Genomic DNA, 26335 nt, shown 5'->3' with positions numbered 1-26335 from the left:
CTTTCCTACTGGGAAAACCTTTAGAGAGAGAAAGCATTTAGAATAGGAATCAGGAATATGTTTATACTTTTATTAATCACGAAATTGCTTAGTTATTGCTGCAGATTTTATTTGACTCTATCTGAATTGGATTATTCATCTTTTAACCAAGGTTTTATAACTCTTTTGAGTAATTAAACATTTTCCCCTTGTGTGGCCCCTTTTCCAAGTAAAAAACCATTAGTTCTCTAAAGGTTAATTTTCTAAACTTATTAAGCATCTGTAAGTGACAGACTGGTATTTATGTTTGGGCGGCTGGAGAACTGTGCTTTTTTCCTTCCATTTATTCATTTAACATGTATTTATTGAGCATCTGCTGTGTCCAAGCTTTGTTCTAGCGGAGCGTGGAGCATTTTTCTTCAAGGGCTGTGGCATTAAAGTATTAGGAGTTTTGGCTTGAGATCTTAATATTCTCCCTCTAGATGCCTTTTGATTCTCATCTTAGAATCATATGCTTTGTAGTCTTTTGAGTTCAAAACAGGGTCTGCATTGACTTGGCTACACTTGTGCCTTTGTCCTTTACTGTACCCTCTGGAAGTCCTCAGGAGCCCATCTAAGCTTCCAAAGGCCACCCCTTTCCTTTGTCATCCTTGGTCTGGCCACACCAACGCTCAGGAACTTCAGTGCTAGAGAGGCTGGGGCTCCCTTGAGGTCTCAAAACCCTCCCGAGCCCTTCATTCTTCTCTCTCAATTCCACATGGGGAAAGCCTCACTGAAGGCATGATTAAATTATCGAGAACACGAGGTTTCTGGAAGGAGCATCGCCCATTTGAAGGAGAACCCGGGTTTGCCTGGCTGCCTGGCACCAGGTGCTTTCCTCTGCTGTCCTCCTAGTCACGCTTCCTGGAGGCTCCCAGGCTCCAGCTGAGGGAGGAAGCCCACACCTGCCGGCCTCAGCTCGCACAGAGCGAGGACCCTCACTCGCCTCGCGTCAGATTAAAAATTGAACCTGATCAGGCAGCCCTCAAACTTAGAAACACTCACTCCAGGATACGGAACTTTGGTTCCTACCAAAGGAACTGCTAAAAACTCCAGTTACTTTATGGATCTGATTCTCACGACATTGGCAAAACCCGTAAGACAGCAACAAACCCCAAACCCGTGGTGTTTTTACTCTCCAAGCGCTCTGCCGCATTTCAGCCTAGTTCTCTAGTGGGAGGCGGACTGTGAGGACAGGGTCCCCACCGAGACCAAGGGGAGGGTCCCCCTACCTGCCATCTTGCCGGCTCCTGTCGGCTCAGTTCAGGGTCGCCTCCTTCAGCCTTCTCCTCTCAGTTCAGTTCAGCCATCGGCTTGATTCGTCAATTTAGGTGAAATCAGACTCTTAAATCCCATTTAAATAAATGTCCCACAGAGGGGTGGGGTCTTTTGTTCTTAACCCTGTGAGTGTGCCGAGGGGAGGGACGTGCGCAGGTCCTCTCTGGCCAGGTGTCCTACCTGTCAGCAAACAGATGTCATGTGAAGCAAGACAACTCCTTCGAACTAGAGAATTCTTACAGGTTAGTGGTTGCCTCTGCCGACGTGGCACCTGAAGTCTGGTGTCTTAAAAATGACATTCGCTTGGATAGGTTATTGTGCCTTTTCTGAAGCTGTGGGGAAAGAGGGGACATTTCTTCCTTCTGATCCTGCTAAAAGCTCTTCCCAACAGTTAGGATGGCCTGGAGTTTTCAAGATGAAGTGCTGGAATTCTGTTGGAGGGTGGGGAGAGGCAGGCCTGAGAAGTCCAAAACTGGCCATATGACCAGGAGAAGGGGAGAAGAACAGGATACGGGGGCACGTCCCCGCCAGCCTCTCCCGTCCCCACCTCCTAGGGTAACGTGTAAAAAGTGCCTGGCACGTGGACCGTAGCAAGTGCTTAATAAACATTGGCTCTTATGATCACTTGTGCACACTGCCTGGTACATAGTAGGTGCTCAATAAATCTTAATTCCCACAAGGACCAGTTTAACCTTTGTCTGGGGGTGAAGGGTGGGCTGGGGGTGGGGTGGTGTAAACAACAGGAAGTCTTGAGAGGACAGGGGGCAGCCAGGGCCAAGGCTGGCCCCCCACCTTTGGCTCACCCCTCTTCTCATCTTCAGAGCAGCCTCATCAGCCATCCCCATTTTTCAGACAGGGAAACTGAGGCCCTCACTTTGAGCCCTTCAACAAGCTGTGGTGGGTCCCTGGATCTCCCACATCTCCTCCCGTTGGGAGTGGGAGCAGAGACGCTGGGTGCTGGGAGTGGGAGGTGGGCCAGGGGCCCTCAGCAGGGCGGCTGTGTTTACTCTTAGGAAGTCCGAGGCACCAGGGGCCTCGCAGGCCCGGGACGAGGGGCGGTCGCCGCGGTCCGGCCAAGGTCAGAGCCAGCTTCTCCGAAGACAGTCCAGCCCCGCCCTCGGCAGGGAGGTGAGCACTGCCAGCCCACCTGCCCTGCACCCCCAAGGGGCGGGTCACTGCTCCTCCCCTCCCGCAGGGGCCAGAGGGGGGTCCTGGGAAGGCAGGTCCTGGGGGAAAGGGTCAGAGCCCCAGTCGAGGGTGCCCAGCTCCTCCCCCTCCCCCCAGGCCAACAGCTCTTGGCAAAACTGTCAAGGACCCCAAATGAGCCCTTCGAAGGCCGCCCCTGCACATTGTCCCCTTCCTCAATTAGGTACCTGCTATTTTGAGACGTTTTCAGGGCAAGCTCTGATGCATCAGTCCTGTTCTAAGGACAGTCTTTCCCAGGTTGGAGATTTGTATTTTTAAAGATTCTCAGAGGGCAAGGCCCAGGCCAGTGGACCGGGGTAACAGTGGTGGAAATTCAGGCACCTGATAGCCCAGGTGGGAATCAATACGGGTGAGGGAGGAGCCACCAAGGTGAGCAGCTCTTTTTCTGGGACTGAGGCAAGTGGGGGAGGGGGACAAGCTAACTGCCCTCCCCAGAGAGGGGAACCCGAGAGATTTCTGCATCTTTCTACCCGCTCCATTCCAGGCTGCTGTGAAGACACAGCCTCCCCCTGGGACCAGGCTCAGCCCCCACCAGACAGAGGCCACCCAGCTGGGGTCCCAGAGCCTCACCCACCCCTTCACCTCATCTTCAGGTGACCAAGCCCCCTCCGAAGCAGGCAGACCCGGCCCGGCAGAGCCCAGCCGAGCTCCCTCACCCCAGGAGCCCCGAGAAGCGCCCTGAGGGAGACCGATGGCTCCAGAGGTCCTCACCGCCCCCCAGAACAGCCAGGACCCCTGAGAGGGAGCGGCGGACAGAGAGACCTCTGGAGAGTGGCCGGCTAGGCCCAAGGCAGCCTCTGGGGGGGTGGCCGAGCCAGGAGGAGTCCTCAGGGTCCCGGGGCCCTCACAGACACCTGGCGAGGGACTGGAGCAGCCAGGAGGGGGCCCCAGGCCCTGGGGGCTGGCGAAGTCTTGGGAACCTCAGCCGAGAGGCCACCAGGGCTCCTGAGGGAACATGGAGGGGCCCTCCCAGGGAGTCTGAGAAGAGCTGGGGGCAGCGGGCAGGGACCTGGGAGGAGCTCCCCAGGAATGGGCTGCGGGAGCCCCTCGAGAGGCCAGTCCAGAGGGGCTGGGGGAGCCTGCAGGAGCTGTCCAGTCTCCATAGGCCTAGCAGCCCTCCAGAGAGCTCCTGGGGAGGCCCTGCAGAGTTCTCGCAAGCCCATCAGCCCCACACACCCTGGGGTGCAGAGGGGCCGTGCCCACACCCGCGCTGCTCCAAGAGGCGACCTGAGCTCAACTGGAGGGACCTGGTGGCCCTCCTCCAGGCACCCCGCATAGAGGAGCCGCTCCTCACCTCCCGCCTCCCCACGCTGGCCTGGGAAGGCCTCCTGGAGCTCCTGCAGGCCCGGCTGCCTCGCAAAGACCCCGCCGGACATTGGGGTGCTTCAGGGCCAGAGCAGGAGTCCCCGGGCACAAAGGGAGCCCCAGAGCAAGAGCGACACGGCCGGCCCGACGGCTGGGCCAAGGCCAACCTGGTCAACGGACACAGCCCAGTGCAGGGGCCCCAGAGCCCAGCCCGGCCGCTCAGCCCAGCCTGCACCTCCACCCAGTGGCCAAAGACCGAAGTGACGAGTGGAACGGAGACCTCGACGGTGGCTGCTCTGGAGGAGCAGGGCCGGCTGGCAGTCGGGAGCCCTGCAGAGGGCCCCAGGGTGCCAGAGCAGGAGGTAAGTCAGCCCATCCCGGAGAAGTCTCCTTAGGCCTCTCCCTTCATGTACGCCGCTGAGCTCCTGCACACCCCCCAAGACCCTTCCTGGATCACCCAGCTGGACAGCAGTGAGAATGACCAACACTTTTTGAGCATTTGCTATGTGTAGAAGCCCTGGTCCGAAGGCTTTATGTGTATTTGTCTCCCATTTAATCTCCGTAGCTGCCTGGTGGGAAAGGCATTCTTTATTTTCCAAGAAGGAAACAGACACAGAGAGGTTCAGCCACCTGCCCAAGACCACACAGCTAGTAAGGGCTGGAGCAGTGGTGGAACCCAGGTCTGCTCAGTGCAGATCACCCTGAGGCTTTAAGCGTGACACTCTGGCCAGGGCATTCTCCCCTCCTGGTCTCATGACATTTGGTTATGTCCCTAGTGCCTCACACTGGACCCTGTCCCTGACTGCAGCCAGTGTGGTGGTGTCTGCTGCTCCCTGTTGTATTCCAAACTCTTCCAAGCCCGGGGGAGTCTCTCGAACCCCTCCCTGTCCCCTACAGCTCCTCCTGGAGAACGGGCTTCCTAAGTGCTCTTTGAGGGGAGCTGGCTGTGGAGGCAGCCTGCTCAGGTGAGGGCAGTCTGCAGGGTGGGCCCAGGTCTGCTCATGGTGGGTGCTCACCTGTCTCCTTGGCACAGTGGTGGGACCTCTGCCCATGGTCTTTGGGCTGAAGTGCCCTCCAGGGCGTAGGCTCACAGAGCCCGTGGTACTTTGGTGCTGCCTGGAAGCCTGGAGCACTTCTAGGAAGAGGCTGGGTGGGGAGGAGCATGGAGGTTAGCGCCCGGCAACAGGCCTCAGCTCCCAGGAAGGTGGCACCTAGTTTTGGACACGCAGCCTCTTAGCCTCAGTCTCCCCTTGTAAAACAGGGTGTCTGCTTCCCATAGGCACCAGAGGGTGATGCAGAGGCTCCTCCTCGTCCACCCAAAGCCTCCCCATCACCTCAACGCCCAGTCATGGATGATGGGAGCCCCCCACGCCAGGGTTTACTGGGAGCCACGCCCCGGGCTCAGGGCTTTGCAGGCGTTGCCGTGTGGGCCTCATAAGGATATGAGGCAGCTGCCATTAGCCTTGTTTTACAGAGGAGGAAACTGAGGCTCAGACGCGTCAGGCGTTTCACTGGGGTCACACATCCACAAGTCATGAGAAATGAGATCAGCATGCCGACTACAAGGCCCATGCTTTTTTCCTTTCTAATAGTTTATTTTTAGTTGTGGTAAAATATACATAACATAAAAATCATTTTAACCATTTTAAGTGGACAATTCTTTGAATTTAAGTACATTGACAATTCTGTGTAACTTTTGCCTTTATCTATTTCCAGGCTATTTTCATGATCACAAACCAAAACACAGACTCATTTAGCAATAACTCCCCTTTCCCCTCTCCCCCCGTACAAGGCCCATGCTTTCGACCACATTACAAAGCCTCTGAGCCCACAGCAGGATGGGGGAGCACTGCCCCCCCCCATTTCCCCGTAGCTTTTATGAATTCACCCTCTAATTAATTCAATGCCCAGATGCCAGAGATGCAAGCAGGAGCCAGCTTGGTCCTCAGGTGGCCATCAGGCCTGTTGGGAAGACAAGGGGGCCACAGGCAGCTCAGGGAGGCCAAGATGCTGTGTCCCAGTGGAGGCAGCAGCGACACGTAATGCTGCCGGCTGGCCTCATCACAAGGGAGGAGGGGAGCTGGAGAGCCTCTGTGGCTGGAGTTACTCCATGGTGAGGCCCAGGAGTCCCTGGGAGGTTCGGAGATGATGACTCAGGGAGCAGCAAGAGCACCAGGTGCTCAAGGGCATTTCCCAGATGACAACAGAGGCCCTGTCCAAACCCAAGGCAAGCCTCAGCTGGCGTTCACCAGGCCTGTCAGGGCTACAGTCACCCATTCTCTGTGAAAATCTTTGGTGTGGCTTTCAAGGCCTCCTTACCGCCCTTCCAGCCCAGATTTGCCCTCTAGTTCTGCTGAGCTGGCTGCAGGGCCCTGTGCACACTTTCCCCCGCCTCTGTTCTTCCCCTCCTTCTTCACTCACCAAATTCCTGTTCACGGTTCCAGTCTTAGACCAGGTGTCCCTGTTCAGAGAAGCCTTTCCTGAATGATCACCCCAAGCCCAGGGCGGTGACGTTCCCGTTCTAGGCTTGGAGGTTCTGCTTCCCTTCATCTGAGCACTGGCTGTCATTTCCCCATGGAAACATGAGCTGCATGGGGGGCAGGGGTTGTGCCTACTTTATCTTTGTACCTCCTGCCCTTGGCCCCAGGGCCTGGCACAGAGGAGGAGCTCAGCTCAGTAAATGTTGATTAGTATCTATATGGATTGTTTAGGAGCTTGCAAGAAGCAGACGGAGGATGGATCGGTCAGTGGGTAGATGTTGGATGAATGACAGATGGGTAGATGTTGGCTGGATGACAGATAGGTAGGTGATGGATGTATACATGGGTGATGAATGAATGTTGGATGGATGGATGTTGGACAGATGATGGATGTAACTTGGGTAGATGGTGATGAACAGATGGATGGATGAATGTTGGACGGATGATGATGGATGAATGAATGTTGGCAGGATGGTAGATGGATGATCAATGAGTGGATGTTGGATGGATGGGTATGTAGATGAATGTAGGATAGATATTGGATGGCTGCATGGATCTACTGATGCTGAATGCTAGATGGATGCTGGATGAATGGATGATGAATGGATAGATCAGAGGATGACAGATGGATTAAGGGGAATAACCTGGGCTAAACTGTCTTCTTTTTCCTCTCTAGTTCCAACCAGAGGAGCCTGAGGAGTCAGAACCAAGAAGAGGTCAAGACTCCCTGAGTGACCAGAAGCAGGCAGACTCGGTATTGGGTCATGGGCATGGGCATGTGGGGAGGGGAAGGGAAGGGGAATCAGGTTGAAGGTGGGTTGAGTTCTTCAGACAAGCTCTGGGGTCATCCAGATCAAGGTGACTCTGCCACAGGACCATCTGTGTGCACGGTGGGGCCCTGAGAAGAGGGGCTCCAGAGAAGCTGGTCAGCAGAGCCACTTTCTAGCTTGGGGACCTGTATGGCTGGTCGATCCTGGGGTCAGAAGCTCAGGGCTCTGCTTCTAACCTGCTGAGCTGCTCTGAGAAAGTCACTGCCTTTCCCTGGGCCTTGAACCCTGGCTGCCAAATGGTGGTTGGGCCCATGTGGTCACCGAAGGCAAGGTCCTTCGGGTTCTGAAGGGCTGAGCCAGGCCAGGAGAAAGGGTAGGGCTTCCAGGAGCCAGAGCCAGAGAAGCATCCAAGAGGGCCCAAGAGGGGCCCGCAGTCAGCAGGAGCTGGAGGGCCTCCAGGGTCCTGGGGGTGGGAGAGATGCGTGCAGGCGGTGGGACCCATGGGACTGCTCTTGAGGCCTGGCCACAGCTAGAGCACAGTGGCGCTGCCCCACCCCACCCCAGCCCTGCCAAACAGACTGTTCCCATCACTCTCAGCCTCCAGAGAGGTGAGGTCAGAGCTGAGGGCCAGGGGGCAGTGGGAGTGGGGGAGACCCAAACAAGCTGTTTGGGGCTGTGTTTTCTTTGTCTTGCTGTTCCCTGCATCACCTCCTGAAGCCAGGTGTGACGGGGAAAGAGTTTGTCTGGGCACCTGGAGCAGAGCTGGGGTGACACTGCCCAGCCCCTCACTGCAGAGAAGAAACACAGGGGCAGGGGAGTTGTCCCGGGTCACACAGCCAGTCAGTGGACAGATTCAAGTAGAACCCAGGGCTTGGTGCCCCCCGGCGCTTGCTGTCTGCTCCCCTGCCACGCTGCTTCCTAGCACCGCCCTATTCCCTCCTGGCCTGGGCTGGTTGTCCTGCTCGGTGGGCCAGTCTTCCCATGTGTGCCATGGGGAAGGGATGGGGGACTCTGATCACTAGCGCACCCAGCCCTCGTGGGGGCTCCAGCAACTTCACCCTTCCTCTTTTTGGGCTATTTCTTCATACTTCCTGGAACCAGAGTTTTGTGAACAAAGAGGAAATAGCCATACAGGGATCCCCCCTCTGGTCTCCCCAGAAATGGGCCCATCCCAGCAAGACAACCACGTCTCCATCCATCCCCACTGGGCAGCCTCCACTGGATGCAATTGATAACTGCCTAATTCATTCGCTCACATGCACTTAGTGTCCGCCTTCTGTGTGCCTGGCTGTGGGTCAGAGGGGAGGCGAGTGCCGCCTGGAGCTCACAGTCCAGGAGGACAGTCACCCGCTGTGTGGTGAGGGCTGTGATGGCAGATGCAGTGGCAGGGTGGGGGGTGCTCCTTGCCCCAAAGCTCCCCCTGACCTGGGCCTTGATGCTGCAAGTTCTGCCTCCAAAGAATCTCTGGATTCCGGAGAGCTGGGACATCTGGGCTCTGTTTTAGCTCTGCCACGAACCTGCGAATCTCTCCACTTTACCTCAGCTTCCCCAACAAGGATGACTCCAGGGTGGGGTGGGGGAGGCTTTTGCAGCTCCACCAGGGGTGGCTTAGGAGTCTTTGTGACTCGTTCCTGTTACTTAAGTAGGGTCACAAATCCTGGGACTGGGGGCATTTGTGGGACTCTATGGCTCTAGGTGGTTGTTGCCCTGGGAGAGATGGGCCCAGAGTTTCCATTTCTTTAGGTGTTACAAAAGAAACTGGAAATAGGCATTTATATGTTGAATCTCTTGATTCTTTAACATTGGAACCTAATTCAACGGACCCAGCACACATCTGTGGCCTGCACCACCCTCCCGCCTGCCACCTGTGGAGCTTTAGGGCAGTGCGAGTGCACACCCCACGGGGGCTCGGCCCTGGGAGCCCTGTCAACCAAGCCCAGTGCCGCGTGAATGAGTAAACAAGCTCCTGTCTTGGCAGCTGGGGAGAGGAGAAAGACGGGGCCTTCGTGGTGGGCACAGCAGATTGGGCAGGGGAGGCGATAGCCAGGGACACCCCCATCCCACTGAAGGGACTCTGGGGCCAACGCTGAACCCTGTTTGACAGGCAGACAAGCGGCCAGCAGAGGGCAAGGCCAGGAGCCCACTCAGGGGCCGACTGGTGACCTCATGGCGGATGCCCGGGGACCAGCCCACGCTGTTCAATCCGTTCCTGCTGTCTCTGGGGGTCCTCAGGTGGCGAAGGGTAGGCCGGCTCCAGTGGGTGGGAGGGACCTGGGTGGGCTGGGGAGGGGAGGGAGGAGCGGGCCCTAATCAGAGAAGGGAGCATGGAGAGGCTGGAAGGAGGGACTTGGGGACCCCACATGAAAGGAGATGGGGTCTGAGCTCTGATAAGGGAGTGAGTGGGTTTTCCCACCTGCAGGGTGGGGCTGGGGGACTGTTTTCAGCTTGCTTTTGGGGTGAGGGGGGATTGAATAATCCCCACAGCTAAAAGCTCCTTCTTACCAACCCCTGAGCCAAGGGAAGCCAGATGGGGTTAAGGGAGTGGGGGAAAGGACCTGTGAGGGCTCTGGGCTTGCAAAGTGTGTCTCGGACCTGGGCGTGGGCCAATTTCACAAACATCTGGCGTTACGTAAGCTGTTCCCTGCCCCAGAGAGGGCTGTAAACACCCAGGCCTCTGGTTCGGGGTTTCCATGAGGGCAGGGAGGGGAGGCAACTGTGACTCGCCTTCCTCCTGCCCCTTCACAGTGGAAGAGAAGTGGCCTGGTCATCTCCAGGCTAGACTGTGGGGTGCTTCTCTCAGTGACAGGCTGATTCTCATACTCACCAGGATTGGTTCTGTCTCCAGCACTAAGCTGGGCACATCAGGGACAATATGCCCATTTTATAGATGAAAGGACAGAGCCCAGGGAGGTGAATTGACTTACCTGAGGTCACACAGCTGGGGTGTGGAGGAGCCAGCCTCTTGCAGCAAAGAGAATGATGTGAGGAAGGCTAAAAAGAGCCCCTCCCAATATTAAGTTCCCCATCTGCCTCATAGTTTTCTCTCTTGCTTTTTTGGGGTTAAGGCATGGAGGGTGAGCAGGCAAACACAGGTATCTGGGCAGGGTGGTACCTTCAAATCATGGGCGGGAACTGCCTTATCAGACTAAGTAAAGGTCACCAACACTCTGTCTGTCTGGCAGGAAGGGGGAAGGTAAGTCCCAGGATGGAGGGAGGGGGAAGAGAGGTCGGGAGAAGGATTCTGGGATCATGGTGATGACAAACAGCATTTATTGAGCACCTACTATGTGCCCAGCTCTACGCTCAGGGTGTGGTGTGCCCAATTGCATTGAATCCTCACCACCAGGGACAATTTCTTTTGTCCATTTTACAGATGAGAAAATGAAGCTTAAGGAGGAAAAGTTACTTGTTCCAGGACACATGAGGGTGAGAGGCAGAGCTGAGACTCAAAGCCTGTTCTGGCTGACCTCGGAGGCAACGGGTCACAAATCCTCCCATTACCCCCACTTCCCAAGCCTGTTCCCAAGAACCTGCATGGGTTTCTCCCTTAGGTGGATACGGTAGATCAGGTGGATATGGCAATTGAGGCTCTCTGAGTCTGGCTGTGTCGTTCTCTCGTCTGGGAATGAGGAAAGTGAGGACAAACTGCCAGGGGGACCTCCCAGACAATTACTTAGAGCAGCTTCAAACATCTCTCAGGCTGAAGCAGTGAAATGAGCCCAAGGCCAAAAGCTGGGAAGCCTCCTTTTGAGTTCTGTCTCTGCCACTAACTTGCTCCGTGGCTTTGAACAATTGCCCCCACTCTCAGAACCTCACCTGGTTATCCTTGAACAGGTGGTGGGTTCAGACTGGATAACCCCAAAGGTGGTGGCTCTGGTCTTTACCAGAGCCCTGAGGCTGTGCCCCCTCTGTCCTTCCAGGGTGAGTTGTACTAAGGGTTTCATGCTTTCATTTGTGTTTTTATTCACTTGACCAATGTTTACTGAGGATCCATTGTGGGCTGAGGTCCTGGGATGGCATTCCAGACACAGACAAAAACACTCCATCCCTGCCTACAAGGAGCTCACACTTCAGGGAGGACATCAGCAGGTAACTGGTTAGAACCGTGTGGTCATCACTTTAGTAAAAGAATATACAGATGACGGGAGCACTGAGTAAGGAGTCAAATGCAGGGAGCACTGGGCAAGGAGCTTCTAAGTCTGCTGGGGGCACCTTGGCTTCCTCTGGACTGAGACTTGGAGTATGAGGAGGAATATTCCAGGAAAACAAACATCTGAAGGGAGAGGAGGGGTGAAAGGGAGAGAAGGAGAGAGGGAGAGAGGAAGAGAGAGAGAGAGAGATTGCATGTGTGTATGTGTGTGTTGGGGCACAGAAGACAGGAAGGGAAGTGTTCCAGACGCAGCAGAGAACAACATGTGCAGTTGGGAAGGTACAAGAGGACCTGGCTTCTCCTGGGAATTTCCAGCAGCCTAGGCTTGTGTATCCCTAGCATGTGAAATGTGTGTGTGCCATGATGGAGGACAGGCAGACCCTGCCTGCCCGGAGCAAGAACTAGAGCTAGTCTCTACACTGGTGAAAACCAAAGACCTCTGAGCAGGGCAGTGGTCTGGACACTGGGCTGAGCGTACTAGCAGGGGAGTCCCAGAGGCAGAAAGCCAGAGAGAAGGGTAGTGCTCTCAGGCCCGCAAGCCAGGGCAGGGGTGGTGGGTGAGGTCTTCCATTTGTTCACGCAGTTTCCCAAGTGAAGTGCAGGGGGAGAGCAAGAAAACTCAGCACAGGGGTGCCAGAAGGCCAGTTTCTACAGGGAGATGGACTTACCCTTGGCCTTATTCCTCATGGTAGAGAACACCCTTTGGGAAATGCAGGGAAAAAAAATTTCAGCTCCCTGGGCTTCCATTCCTTTACCTGTGAAATAGGGATCATAATAACAATTGATAGCAATAATTTTGGAACCTCCAAACAGATGGCAGAATAAGTGAAATGGCAATTGTTCCATGCTGTCCTGCCCCCTGCCCCCCACCCCTCCAAGGATAGCTAACTGGGGTCAAGGAGGTTGTACTAGGCCTTCACTTGAATTGTTTAATCCTTAGAGCAACCTCTTAAGATAGTAGCACTACCCCATTTTACAGAGGGGGAAATTGAGGCAGACTTTAGGTACTTCGCTTGAGGTAGCACAGTGGAAGAGGCAGAATTTGAATCATTTGTCACACAGGGTACTAGAGTGTTGGGCAACAAATCCCATCCCAGCTACTCCTCTGCGGCAGAACTCAGATGAACTCCTGTGCCCAAAAGGCCTCCCACAAACTGCCGCCAGCTGGGTGAATAAGCGGGGGAGGGGGGCACTCAGGGAAGCTCGAGAAAGACTGACTGGTGAGGAGGGGGCACTAGGGGAAGGCCCTACTATTCAAGGAGAACTCACTTTGTGTGCAACTCCTGTGCTAGGAAGCTCGTCTCTTCTGACTGTGTGACCTTGGGCCAGTCGCTTCACCTCTCTGAGCCTCCGTTTTCTCATTAGTGAAATGCGGACCGGGAGACGTCCCTCCCCGGCCTGTGGTGAGGACGAAATTCAATTAGTCAGGTACCGAGCAGGGCTCAGCGAGTGGGACCCACTGAGTTGTTAGCATCAGAGGCTCTGCCCACGTCCTCATCAAACCCAGGCGCGGCTGGAGGAGGCCCAGGCCGGGGACGCCGAGGGGGGCCCATCCCGTCCCCCCACCCCCGCGCTGGGCCTGGACGGAGTCACCTGCGCGCTGGGCCCTTCCTTCCTCCCTCCCAGCGCGCCCGCGGGCCGACTCGGCTCAGCCCCGCGGCCGCCGCCCTCCCGCACCCCCCACGCTCCTCCCGCACCTCCGCCCCCATCCGCCCGCCGGGACCGCCCCCGCGCGCCCGTCCCGTCGCGGCCGGCCCCGCCCCCGGGCCCGTCCCGCACTCCCATTGGCCCGGCCGGGGCCCCCGCCGCTGTTTGTCCTCGCGTCCTCGCCGCCCATTGGGCGGCCCGGGTCCTCCCAGGAAGTTTGAAAAAAAAAAAAAAAAAGTTTTATGGGCGGATGGAAGGGGCAGGGGCAGCGCCGGGGAAGGGAAGGGCCGGAGGAGCGGCGGCGGCGGCGGGATTCCCGCGCCGCTGAGCCCGGCCCGAGAATCCCTTCCACCTTTCTGCCTCCTGCCCCCGCCGCCCCGGGGCGCCGCCATGACGGTGAGTGCCCCCCGGGGACAGCCGGGCCGCGCCCCCAGGCCGGGAGGAGAGCCACGGCCCGCGGCGGAGCCCAGCCGCTCCTCTCCCGGGCAGCCCCTTCCTCACTTCCCGGGGGCGAGAGGAGGTCGCGGCCGGATCGCGGGGCGGTCCCAGAGGCACGGGCCGCGTAGACACGCCTCACCTCCCCCGCAGCCTCCTCTCCTGCCCGGGGCCCGGAGCCGGAGCGACCTCGAGGACACGGGTCCTCCCCGTCCCGGCTTTGCGAGGGCCAGCCACGGGCGGATTCGGGGTGACCTTTCCCCACCTCCCCTGAAGCCCCCTTGGAGAAGGCCCGATCTCCCCGAGCTGCCCGAGGGGCTCCGGGTCGCGGAAGGAACGGAGATGGGCCTGGCCTGGCTGTGGGGTCGGTGATGGAGTAGGGGTTGGGTGGAGGCGCTTCCCGGCTTGGCTCGGACGGGTCGCCCTGACCGGGGCCTGGGAGAGCTGCCCACCCGTGTGGGCGCTGACCCGGGGGCGGGTGGGTGAGAAAGGGCCGCCCCTCCCCACCCTGCCCTGTGGCCCATCCTGGGACTTCTGAAGGGGCGGATACTGTGCTTTCGGGACTTGCCACTTGGCTGCTTCGCTGGGCGCGGGGCCTTGGGTGGGGCCAGCGGGCCAAGGGGAGGGCTGAGGGGCCGTGGCAAGAGGGAAGAAGTGCAGCGGTTTGTCTTCTTTTGCAATGGGCCCTACCCAAGCTCCATCAATACCTGTTCCTCAGTTACCATATTGAGCCACACAACTCAGCCAGCCATCATTATCTCCATCTCACAGTCCGATAAACTAAGGCTTGGGGAGGAGGGAGTTGACGGCTTGCCTGAGGTCACCCCGAGTGTGAGAGAAGGTGTAACCCCTTTCCGGGTCAGCCTGGCACGCTCTGAGGGAGATGTTCTGGAAGGGAGGGGCGGGGCTGTTTTGGTTTCAGGCCAGCGTCCTAGTGGGCTCTGAGAGCCTGGTGGCAGGGGCCGGGCAGGGTGTGCGTGTGTGCCCCCTTCCTCCAGGGAGGAGACCCTGATGAGTGTGCTGGGCTGCTGGGGCCCCTGACCTTGTGAGCGTGATGACCTGGCGGCGGCTGCCTGGATTTCCTCAGCCTCCGCACATCCTGCCACCTCCCTGCTGGCCCTTCCTGTTGTCAGCAGCCTCCCCTTCCCTGTGAGGGGGACACGGGAGAAAGCTGATTCCGTCATCCCGGGGCCCCCACTGGCTCCCTAAAGTCAGGGGGAGGATGGTTGCACTGGGCCCTGAACTGGGTGCTTTCACGATACCAGATTTGATCCTGTAAGGCTGGTGGTACCTGGCTCCTCCTAACAGATGAGGGAACCGAGGTGCAGAGAGGTGAAGTCATGTGCCCCAGGTCACACAGCTGGTCCCTGGCGGGGCCTGAATTTGCATCCAGGCCTGTCCCAGTTGTCTCCCCTAGGAGAGATAAGAAATGTACACAGTTGCCTTTCCTGGGGCAAACATGTGCTGAGTGGGGCTTTGGCTACTCCAAGCAGCATGTGTGGAGTACCCAGAGGAGGGACTGCACATCCCTGCCAGAGAAAGGGGGGCTTCCTGGGGGAGAAGATGTCCCTCTGCACTTGCAGGTCTTTGCCAGGTGGAGACGGGCAGGGGAGAAGGGCAGAGCATGGGGCAGAGGGAACAGTGGACAGAGGCTGGTGCTCATGTTGTGGGAGATGGTGAGGGCCTGAAGAAGGGGCCTGGGAAGGAGGGTCTCAAAGGCCAGGAAAAGCAGTTTGGATTTTGGTCATAGACAGTAGGGAGCCATAGAAGGTTTTGGAGCAGAAGGGGAGGTTCATGATCACCACCAACTGTTTTTGTCTGGTTTGTCCTGGTGGCCCTTAGGCCCGCCTGAGCCTGCTCCAAGTTGGTTTCCCATCTACCCCTTCCTCATAACCTTCCTCTTCTCCCCTGGCCCCCATCTACCTGACCCCATCCCACCCTGTGGCCCTGCCCCCCACCCCCTGCGCTCAGGGCTTTATACAGAGCAAGTGGTAAAGGTGCTGTGTGTGGGTAGATGCTTAGAGGTCTCAGGGTGGCTGGTGGTTCCGAGGCTGGGCTTGGGGTCTGGATCATCCTCTGTCCTTTTCAGCCTTTGCCTTGGTGCACTTTTGCCCTGGAGTATCTTTCCCCAACCACTGCCTGGCATCAAATTATATGCTTGTTCGCTTGTCTCCACTACGTTCCACTAGGGTGGGGGTCACGTCTCGTTGGCTGCTGAGTTCCCGGCTAGAACAGCGCCTGGTGCTTAAGAATCCAGTCCCTGAGCCCTTCATCTGTGCGGGGTCCTGGGGGTGGGGTGGGATGTGACCAGCATTCCCTGGCCCTGAGTTGCTTCTGGTCTAGCCTGTGAGGGATAAGTAAATGGCCTCAACAGAATCAGGAATGCACTAGCGGCCTCTCCATGGGTGTGGGAGGGCAGTGGGGAGGCAGAGGGAGTGCAGCTGGCTGGGCAGTGTGTGGTGTGTCCCAGGAAAGGGCCTTAGAGGTGGTGGTTAAGCTGGGTTTTTAGGCATGAGTCGGAGTTTGTCTGGGCAGCAGAGGAGGAGGACACCTAGTAGTTCAGGCGAAGGGCACAGGTGTATGTGAAGGGCCTGAGGCCTGATGTGTTGGGGGAAATCAGAGAAGAGGTTGTGATATAAACATGGGGCCTTCTGAGCAAGGGGTGGCTGGAAGGGCGAGTTGAGGCTTCTGTGCTGTCCTGAGGCAGCTGGACTTTTTTTGAAGCTACTCTTGAAGGTTTGAAGCAGTCTTGAGACATCAGGCCTTTTGAGGAGGGTCCCAGGCCCGCGTGTGCTCAGAGGAGGCCGTGGCAGTGGTCCAGGCGAGAGGCAGTGCTGACCTGTGGCCGTGGCCCAGGGCCAGAGGGTGGGCTGTGTGCTCCTGAAAGGAAAAAGGAGAAACCATGAGCTTTCTGCAGGTGGAGGAAAGTGGAAGGGTGGTCGGGCCTGGGGAGCAGTGGGTGAACGCTACAGCATGAGGAGGTTTAGGGTAGCAGACAGTGCCAGGCTCTCTGCTGCCAGTGGGTTTAAAAGCTCACCTTGGCATCCCCCTCTCCCCAGGGTTGCCGGGCCATCCTGTGGCTGATATGGCAGGTGGTGGGCTTGCCCAGACTCCAGAGGGTCGCGCGGCTCCTCCAGCCTGTCCAGCCCTCTTGCAGAGCTGGGCCCCCCATCAGTTGCCACATCAAGCAGCCAGGGCTCAGGGAGGCGACCTGGCTTAGGGAAGTCACAGCAGCTCCACTTCCCCAGCTGCCGTCGGGGTCTCCACCCACCATGGCAGCTGAGGATCCCTTCCAAAGCCTTTCTCCCAGTCCGTTGGCTGGGTCTTCTCACACCCTCCCAGGAGCTCCCTGGGACAGCCTGGCAGTGCTCTTGGCTCCTGAGGACTGGGAGTGGGGGCTGCTGGGAAATCATGGGAATTTAGACCGGAGAGGTAGAGGAGGGTGGGAATTTATTTGGCAAATGTTTCCTAAGACCTGCCATGGCCAGGCCATAAGGCCACAAGAGGTCTCAGTCTGAAGGGAGAGGGACCCAGGTGGACTTTGGAGCCAGGCGGTGGCCCTGAGGGTGCCATTCTGCTGTCTTAGTTTGGGACCCCCACCTCCCTGGGCAGCCTTCCTCACAGGTGGGTTTCCCAGCTCTGAGCTGAGCCCCAGCCCCTCCCTCAGGCAGGTTTGCAGGGAGCAGCTGGGACGCAGCCAGCAGGGGCAGGGCCACTGGCCTGCTGAGGTCCAAGGGGCCCTTGTCCCATCACCATGGCTGTGGATGGCCCCTCTCGGGTCACTTCCTCCACCCGAGGAGGAGAGTGGGGCTTGCTGGGAGGAGGGCAGGCCAGGGCGAGGGTAGCTAGGTCGCGTGGCTCTGGTTTCCAGCTGCCGCCCACCCCACCAAGCCATGCCCCAGCTCCCTCCACGCAACCAGACACCTTGGCCTGGCGAGGCCGTGATGTGGTGCTGATAGGTGGGCGCAAAGCCATGGCAGCAGGTGGCCGCCTCCTCCCTGCCCGCCAGCCTGGCCCACACGGCTCTCTCCTCGGCGATGGGCACAAGCCGAGGCTCTGCAGAAGGACTGGGGCCTAAACGAGGAAGGTTTCCCCAGTGGGCTGGGGGGTGTCTGGTGGCTGCACAGACCCAGGTGGGCATGATGGGCGAGATGCTGGAATGAGCAGGACCCTCACTTAGGACCCCTGCCCACCCCTGGCCTGGTGCCGTGGAGCATGCTGCAGCTGGGAGCTCCCAGACCTGGGGGCTGTGTCCCCCTGGGCAGCACCTGGCAGGTAGGGCTTGCCAGGAATAAGGTGCCATCACCCTGGCCCTCCCAAAGAGATCTGGGGGTGACAGGGGCAGAAGGGCTCTGCCCCAGCCTGAGATTGGCTCCACCTTTCCGGGTCTCCAGGAGGTGAGGGGAGGACAAGATGGGAGGGTCAGTGGATGGGGGTGGACGGGAGCATTAGGGCATTTTCCTGGCGGGCTGCCTGGTCCTGGACAGTTTGCTCTGCCCTGCCGGTCAGGGCTGTTGCCTGGGCTCCCCGGGGTCTCTTTTCCTGGGCAGGCACTGCTCCTGGCCCCCCTCCCCCTCTCGGGTGAGGACCTAGGCTGGTGGGAGGGAGCTTGGGTGCCCACTGGGTATGTGCCAGTCACCCTCTGGGCTTGTAGAGAATGGTGGATGTTGGGCGAAGGGGCAGAGGCTGCCTCAGTGCCTGGAGATCCTGCCTGGATTTGGGGGATTATCTGAATCCCCAGCCCTCTTTGCTGGCTTTCCAGGACCTCAGTGTCACTGGGCTTGGATGGCAGGATGGGCGTAGCATCCCTTCCCCCAGCCTGACCCATCTCTTCATCTCCCTACAGCCCGATCTGCTCAACTTCAAGAAGGGATGGATGTCAATCTTGGACGAGCCCGGAGAGGTAGGAGGGCTGAGGCGGGAGGAGGGTTGGCTTGTGCTGCTGCAGTGCCCTGAAAGGGCCCCAGGGTGGCCCAGGAGGCTGAGCGGCTTCCTGCCTGTCCTGCTTTCAAGGGACCCTGGCCTTTGGGGGACTCCAGGGTGGGGGGGATTTTCTTGCCCCTGGGAAGGTGGCTTGGGCTGTTGGGGGCTGGAGGGGCAGAGGCTGCCCTGTCCGTCTGCCTCCTGGTGCAGCTCTGCAGTGTGTTGGCGTCCCCTGGGCCCACCCACTCTTCTCACCAAGAGCACCTTGGTGCTCCCTCCTGATGACCCCAGCTGGGAATCGAGGGTCTGGGACGGAAGGACTCATGGCTATCATCTAGCCTGACCCCCCACCCCCACATGTTTAAAGATGGGGAAGCCAAGGTCCCAAGAAGGAAAGGGCCTGCCTGAGGCCCCCGAGCAGAGCTGGGAGGACACAGGCTCCTCCTCGCAGGCTGTGACTCCTCCCTGTTCTGTCCGTCTCATGAGGATTGCTGCTCTCCCAGCAGAAACAGGACGGGGAAGTGAACTTGCCCTCTTCCCCCGGCTTGCCCTCATTTTCTGACCTGAGCCGCATACAGATTCCAAAGACCCTAAGGGTGGGCTGCTGCACAATCTCTGAAGTCTCACTTACCTTGGACCCCACTGGTCTGAAGTCTCCTCATGCTTCAGCCACTGTGGCTGTGAAATGGGCACAGTGGCAAAGGGCAGTTCTTTCCCAGGCGGATGAGAGAGTCGCAGGAAGGACCGAGCATAGCCCCTGGTGCCAAGTAGGGGCTCAGCTAATGACCCTGCCCTACCTCGAACTTGAATGTCCTTAGAGCCAGAAAGGACAGTGGCCGTTTCACCAGCTCTGCCCTGTCAGCTGCCAGGCTAGAGCCCGGGAGCTGGAGCTGGCTCCCCGCCACCCAGCCCTTGGGGGGGATGCATCCCACGCTGCCCAGCGTGTGCCCGTGGCCCTGTGTCTGCATGCAGCCCGCCTGCCAGGCAGGGCTCGGAGCCAAAGGGAATCGCATTGTGCTCCCTGCCCACATGCCATATTCCCTCCAGCCCCCAGTCGTCCATCTGTCCCTGCTGCTGGCTGCCGCCCGTCTCACACAGGGCCTGGCACCCTGCCAGTAACCCCCTCCCAGCCTCCCCACCCAGGGTCTCCAGAGGGCAGAGGGATTATAGCCCCACCCAGAACTGGCTGCTACTCATCCTCTTTCACAGGGTTTTGGAATGTCCGATCTGGAAGGGCCCAGGGAGTTGCACCAGCCCAACCCCCTGAGGGCTTTGATCTGCCCCAGGCCTGTAGCAGCACCTGGGCTGACCCAGGCCTAGAACTTGGGGTGCCTGAGCCCCACTGGAGCGCCTCCAGCTCCCAGCTCAGACAATCGTAGGCGAGGCCTGGAAGGGCCAAAGAGACTGGGTACAGCTCCACTGTCCACTTTTCAGAGGGCAACTCAGGCCGCTCAGTGAGAGCAGTCCGTAGGGCCGGCCTCCTGGAGCAATCCCCAGCAACCTTGAGCCTGACCCGACGCCCCAGGAGACAGGCAAGGGAGGTTAGAGATTTCTCACCTCACAAGATGGTGTGCAGACTTGTTAGTCCCACTTTATAAGTCAGAAGACTGAGGCTCAGAGAGGCCAAGATACTTGCCCAAAGGCACACAGCTAGCAGGAGATCAAACGGGTGGTAAACTCGTCTCTTGGATGCCAGAACCCTGGTTCTTCGGGGAGGCTGTGTAGAAAGAAGTGAAAAATGCCATGCTTGCACACCCTTGGAACTTACCATCTTCTTGAAACAAAGGACCAAGTACTTGGAAAGGCAAACAGTGTGGGCAGGGCTTGGTCGTGTGGGGGAACCCCAGGAGGCCCGAGGACTGAGACTGGGTGACGTGTGCTGACCCTGCCGGGGGTGGACCCAGCCTGGCATTCCAGTGTGATGAGCAGAAGCCCAGGGGTGGGCAGGGCTTGGCTTGTTTAGTGGGGCTTGTTCTGGGCCCTGCCTCCCTCCCGAGCGTCCTTCTGCCAGCGTCACCCAGAGCAGAGAGGGGCACTGTCAAGGGGTCCTCTGAAATCAGCCCAGAGAGGCTCAGCCCCTTGGGCTTAATTCCCCTGATGTCTTTAACTCACCGTGGTGTGTGCTAGGAGTGCCCCACTGCCCTGGCCTGGGATGGGAGCCTATCACCCTCTGGAGACTTCTCGTGTGTGTGTCAACTTTACTGAAGTGTGATATGCATACAGAGAGGTGCCCAGCCATAAATGAGCAGAGCATGTGTTCTTACAAACTGAACACGTGTGTAACCAGCTCCCAGATCAGGACAGGCCCACTCTCCTTCTGGGCCTACTCACTGGGAGGCTTTTGTCCTTGGTCACTGAGCTGATGCATTGGGCATATGGAAAAAGACTTGCAAAATACTGGGCCCATGTGGCCCCTGACTAGCCAGACAAGTGGCCTTACATAGCACATGCCCCATCCCTGGTCTGTATGCAGGGCATTTGCTTGGGGGTCACGGAGGAAGCCTTGGGGGTCACGGGGTAAGGCTCAGGAGGGAATGGGAGGGTTGATAAGTTGGAGAAGGGCTCCAGGAAGGAAAGTGAGGCCGTCTTTTCTGAGGTGCCCACCCATTCCCCAGTGCTGGCCCTGAGGCCCAGAGAGGTGGCCTGCCAGGCAGCAGGGAGACAAAGGAGCTGGCCTTCAAATCTGGATTGTTTTACTCTGAGCTGCTTGCTCCCCACCCCTCCTCTGAGCAGAGTGGTTGACCTGGCGGCCACTGAGCCCCAGACACCTGCAGAATCTTGTACACATATGCATGCACACACACACACACACACACTCTCCCCCTCTCTCTCTCTTTCCTTCCATCTTCCCCGCAGCCTCCCTGCCCCTCGCTCACCACCACCTCTCCTCCACAGTGGAAGAAACATTGGTTTGTGCTGACAGACTCCAGCCTCAAGTATTACAGGGACTCCACTGCTGAGGAGGTGAGGCAGCTTGGTCAGGGCTCCCTCTCCCCTTCAGCAGCCAATGGACCCCTGGAAGGGGCTGGGGTGGCCCAGGTGGGGACAATGGCGAGTGGGCTGCCCAGGGCCCTGGCACCTGTACCATCATGGGCCTTCCTGCTCCAGGCAGATGAACTGGATGGCGAGATCGACCTGCGCTCCTGCACGGATGTCACGGAGTACCCGGTGCAGCGCAACTATGGCTTCCAGATCCACGTGAGGCTGCAGGCAGCTGGGCGGTGGTGGAGCTTGGGCTTCCCCCGCAGAGGTGTGGGTGTTGAATGTGGCTGAATGTTCTGGTTTGCGAATGCTGCCAGAATGCAAAATACTAGAAATGGATTGGCTTTTATAAAGTGGGTTTATTTGGTTACAAAGTTACAGTTTTAAGGCCATAAAGTGTCGAAGGTAAGGCATCAGCACGGGGTGCCTTCACTGAAGGATGGCTGATGGTGTCCAGAAACCTCTGTTAGCTGGAAAGGCACGTAGCTGGCATCTGCTTGCTCCCAGGTTGCGTTTCAAAATGACATTCTCCAAAATGTCAGTGTCAGCTTCCAGTGGCAGACTTCAAAATGTCTCTCAGCTGCAACTCCTCTCTCAGCCTCTGTGCATTCTTCAAAGTGTCACTCTTGGCTGTAGCAAGCTCGCTCCTTCTGTCTGAGCTCATATAGGGCTCCATTAAACTAATCAAGGCCCATGCCGAATGGGAAGGGCCACACCTCCATGGAAATTATCCTATCAGAGTTATCACCCACAGTTGGGTGCGGTGCATCTCCATGGAAACGTTCAATCAAATAATCAACACTAATATGTCTGCTCACACAAGATTGCATCAAAGATAATGGTGTTTGGGGGGTCATAATACATTCAAACAGGCACACTGACCCTCAGAGACTGGCTGCCTGTCACGCAGTCACCCCAAAACCCATCCTCAGCCAGTTGGGAGCTCTGGGCCGACACTAAGCATACCTGGGGAGCTCCTGGATGTCATTGACCTGGAGCTTAGAATGTTGGGGAGATCTTGGGTTCTTCCTGGGCTAGCTCTGCTGTCTGGGAGTGAAGGGGAGGTTTAGTTGCCTTCCCTGGGGTCTACAGTGGGGAGGGAATAATGGGGCCACATGTCAACCCACCCCTGTCTGGACTTGCAGACCAAGGACACCATCTACACCTTGTCGGCCATGACGTCAGGCATCCGGCGGAACTGGATCGAGGCTCTGAGGAAGACCGTGCGTCCAACTTCAGCCCCAGATGTTACCAAGTACATGTTGGGCTGGACTGGGACACTGGGTGGGGGCGCTTACCCCTGCATCCCCAAGTGGGTGTCTGGGCACCCACTCAAAGGCCCTGTAGCTCTGCCTTCCTGGCCTCAATTGCACTATCAATAAAATGGGTAGAGGGCAGTGGGTATTCTTGGCAGGCTTCTAGAAATACATTGCAGATGTAAGGCTTGAGCTCCCATCCTTTTCCACTCACCCCATCCTGAAAGAGTGGGATGGGGCCTTGGCTCCTTGGGGAAGGTGCCAGTGAGCCAAAGGCCCCCTAGTTGGCTGATTGCCTATCCCTGTGTCCTGGGGGCTATGTCTGAGCCTGTGCTAGGGGGTGGGGGTGGCTGAGTAGTCTTGCCTTTGTGCACACCCCTCCAGGGGTAGGGAGCTCGCTTCCTCTGGGGGCTATTGTGGATAGAGGGACAGGAACCTGAGTCACCTGGGGGTAGGGCCCCCACACAGTAGAAACCCCAGACGTGCATGAGGGAGCTGGGACCTAAGGCTGCTGGGCTTTAGGAACAGAGAATGGAATTGAAGGGGGCTGAGCACAATCTCCCCCACCCCCCACCCTGTCTGGCTACTCCCTGACTGTTCAACCCCAGACCAGTGGCTTTCCTGTCTGAGTCTCAGATTCCTTGTCTGTCATGTTGGGGTGTCAGGTCTGCTTCGTGTGACGAAGTGCCTGAGGCCGTTTGTAAACTGTGCAGTACCATGCAGTGGGGATAGGCTCAGCTGCTGTAACAAAGAGACTCCCAAACACAGTGGCTTAAACAAGATAAAAATTTGTGTATTTCTCCAGAACAGTCCAGAGTTGTGCCATTCAGGCCTGGTAGGGCAGCTCTGAGGCCCTTAACTCACAGCTCCCACCTCTAGGTCAGAAGTGACCGCCCAGGTTCTCACGGAGTCCCAGCCAGGGGCCAGGAGAGGGCATGGCTGGCCTTTTAAAGGGTGCCATTTTGTCAAGTGGCCATACCTAGCCTCAAGGGATGTTGGGAAATGTAGTCTTTGGCTGGGTAACCATGTAACACGCCATCGTTATGAAAGGCGAAAACCACCACAGGTGTTAAAAGTTTCAGCTGGGTGCTCTGTGCACCCAGAGGTCTCTGTTTTTACCTTATCATCAGTAACTGTGGGCCTCTTCCCCTATTTCGCTATAAGCCTCCTAAATCCAGACCCTAGTCTCATCGTTTTATTTTGTTTGGTTCATACTTACAAAGGGTTTCCTGGTTGCTCACCTGGTGCTCACACCCATTCTGGGAGAGACACTGTTGAACCGTCTTACAGATGAAGTAACTGAGGCCCAGAGGGGAAGCCGGCTGTCCCGGTCCCTCTGCTGGCAGGTGGTAGAGCTGGGATTGTTCCCAAGGCCTGTGACTGGTGAAGCTCGAGCTCTCGGTCTCTACGTTGGGCTGCTCCCCCGTTGGTGTCTGTCCCAGCCCCTGGCACATGGGGGGCACTCCAGAAGTGCTGTTGAGGGGCAGGGAGGGCAAGGTCCTGCCTGACGAGGTTCTGCTGTCACCCTAGGCTCTCGGACCGTAATAAGGAGAACACACTGCACAGCTACGGCACTCCGAAGGGCTCCCTGAAGGCGGGCGAGCAGCGGACAGGCTCGGAGGTCATTGGACGGGGCGGCCCGCGGAAGACGGATGGGCAGCGGCAGTCCCTGGATTATGTGGAGCTCTCCCCGCTGACTCAGGGCTCCCCGCAGCGGGCCCGCGCCCCTGCCCGCGCCCCTGACCGCCTGGCCAAGCAGGAGGAACTGGAGCGGGACCTGGCCCAGCGCTCCGAGGAGCGACGGAAGTGGTTCGAGGCCACGGACGGCAAGGCCACGGAGACAGCGCCTGGGGAGGGGCCACGCCGGGGCTTGGGCGCCCCTCTGACCGAGGACCAGCAGAGCCGGCTCAGTGAGGAGATCGAGAAGAAATGGCAGGAGCTGGAGAAGCTGCCGCTGCGGGAGAACAAGAGGGTGCCTCTCGCCGCTCTGCTCAACCAAAACCGCGGGGAGCGCCGGGGGCCCACGAGTGATAGTCACGAGGCCCTGGAAAAGGAGGTGGGCATCATGGCTTGCTTCTTTGGGAGCCCCCAACCCCACCTGCCCCCTCCAACCTTGCATTCCCACTATGGCGTTGACCACACATAAGCATAGCCACGTGACGGTGAGCTCACCCCTGATCCACTTCGGACTCCTTGTGAACTGGAATCTTCTTCCCTGGACCTGGGATTATTTTATCTTCATTCTGCCCTCAGTAATCACGGAAGAGAAGGGAAGGGAGAGGCCATTTGTTGAGTGTCTTCTCTGTACCAAGCTTGCCCCAAGCCCTCTCAACTGATATTAGCTCATGTTGTCCTCACAGCCATCTCATGGTCCGACACAGTAGGATGGGGAAACTGAGGCTCAAAGCTGTTTCTCATGTTACCCCTATAATGTAAATATCTGTGATCACAGTGTTCTGCTCCCAACCCCATGGGCTTCTCTGGGCCAGAGCTCTCCCAGGGTTGTTGACCTGGCCTTCAGGAAATAGCCAGAATGTCCCCCTTGCCCACAGCTCAACACCAGGGCCGCTTCCACTTCTCAAAACCACAGCTGTTTTTAAGCATCCTAGGGAAGCGGGGCTTGCGTCCATGTAGAGCAGGAAGCCTGTGGGCTCTTCTCTGCCTCCTCCCAGCCCTCTCCCTGCCTCTAGGCCCCTGCTGACGCCACCTCCTTCTCTCCCAGGTCCAGTCTCTTCGCTCCCAGCTGGAGGCATGGCGTCTGCGAGGGGAGGCACCTCAGGATGCACCCAGACCCCAGGAGGATGGCCACACACCCCCAGGCTACATCTCACAGGTGAGCCCCAAGGCCTACCTGGGGGTGGATGGTGGCTTCTGATTGCCTTGTTATCAGAAAACAGCTAATGTTTTTAGAGGTCTTCCTGTGTACCGGGACCTGTGTGAGGCAAGACATGCATCATCTTGTTTAATCTCCCCACAGCGGGTGGGTGTCATCACTGAGCCCCTTTTACAGGCCAGACCATGAGCCCAGAGGCCGCCCAGCCTGCAGCTGTCAGAGGTGGGATCTGAGTTCGGGTCTGGCTGATGGCAGCGCCTGTGTGTGGGCCCCTGCCTGGAACTCTGCATTTGGTGAACCCCTTCTCTTCCCCTGTGTCACCTGGACAAGTGGGGGACCAGTGGAGAGTGGAAGCCCCAAGGGGCAGGCCCCTGGGAGTCACTTTCTAGACATAGGGAAATCCCGCCTGTGCCTGTGTGAGGTGGTCCAGGCTGCCTAGGACAGTGGTTCTCAATGGGGGCGAGGTTTTCTCCTGGGGACATTTGGCTATGTCTGGAGACATTTTTGGTTGTCACGACTCGGTGGGGAGGTGCAGCTGGCATTTAGTGAGTAGAGTCCAGGATGCTGCTAAACATTCTAGAAGGCTCAGAACAGTCCCCTACAACAAAGACTCATCCGGCCTCAAATGACAGTGGTGCTGAGACTGAGAAACATTGGCCCAGGAGTTAGGCCTGAAGACAGCGATGTGCTGGCAATTGTTTAACTGGCCCTCCAGTAAAATAATGGGTGTGTGTGTGTGTGTGTGTGTGTGTGTGTGTGTGTGCGCGTGTGCGTGTACACATTCTCATAGATAAACTTATACATTTTACTGATATAAAGGATGTTCAATACAAATTTACAAATAAAAAATATATAATAACTTTTATCATATATTCCATATAGCAAATTGATTTTTTGCAGAATGGTTCATTGATTTTTGCTGAACTCTTATAATTGGCTAATAGAACTTCCAAAGAACTTTCATCTCTTCATGTAAAATGCCTGAAGTACTGAAGTCTTTTCTGTAGCTTATTGACAAACGAGTGCAGTTCTAATGTGAATGTTGGTTGAAT

General features: G+C 57.5%; 1 protein-coding gene and 1 long non-coding RNA gene across 2 annotated transcripts in view; one reads left to right on the top strand and one right to left on the bottom strand.

Annotated features, from left to right (window-relative positions):
- LOC119541828 (TRIO and F-actin binding protein) overlaps positions 1-26335 on the top strand; it is a 56297-nt gene that overhangs the window by 19516 nt on the left and 10446 nt on the right. Inside the window, exons 6-16 of the mRNA XM_037846113.1 lie at positions 2310-2424; positions 3096-3556; positions 3617-4169; positions 6964-7041; positions 9162-9299; positions 18136-18192; positions 21069-21176; positions 21321-21410; positions 22340-22449; positions 23981-24506; positions 25173-25283. Of these exons, the coding sequence (XP_037702041.1) occupies positions 2310-2424; positions 3096-3556; positions 3617-4169; positions 6964-7041; positions 9162-9299; positions 18136-18192; positions 21069-21176; positions 21321-21410; positions 22340-22449; positions 23981-24506; positions 25173-25283 (2347 nt within the window). The remainder of the gene's footprint in view (positions 1-2309; positions 2425-3095; positions 3557-3616; positions 4170-6963; positions 7042-9161; positions 9300-18135; positions 18193-21068; positions 21177-21320; positions 21411-22339; positions 22450-23980; positions 24507-25172; positions 25284-26335) is intronic.
- LOC119541829 lies at positions 4617-12837 on the bottom strand. The gene is made up of 4 exons (XR_005218357.1): positions 12801-12837; positions 12477-12605; positions 11876-11962; positions 4617-4953 (listed from the first exon to the last, which is right to left on the bottom strand). It is a non-coding gene; the product is annotated as an uncharacterized LOC119541829 (long non-coding RNA).

This window comes from Choloepus didactylus, chromosome 8, assembly GCF_015220235.1.
Source record: "Choloepus didactylus isolate mChoDid1 chromosome 8, mChoDid1.pri, whole genome shotgun sequence".
Lineage (NCBI taxonomy): Eukaryota > Metazoa > Chordata > Mammalia > Pilosa > Megalonychidae > Choloepus > Choloepus didactylus.
Note: the sequence above shows the minus strand (reverse complement) of the source record. Positions and strands in the feature narration are given on the sequence as shown.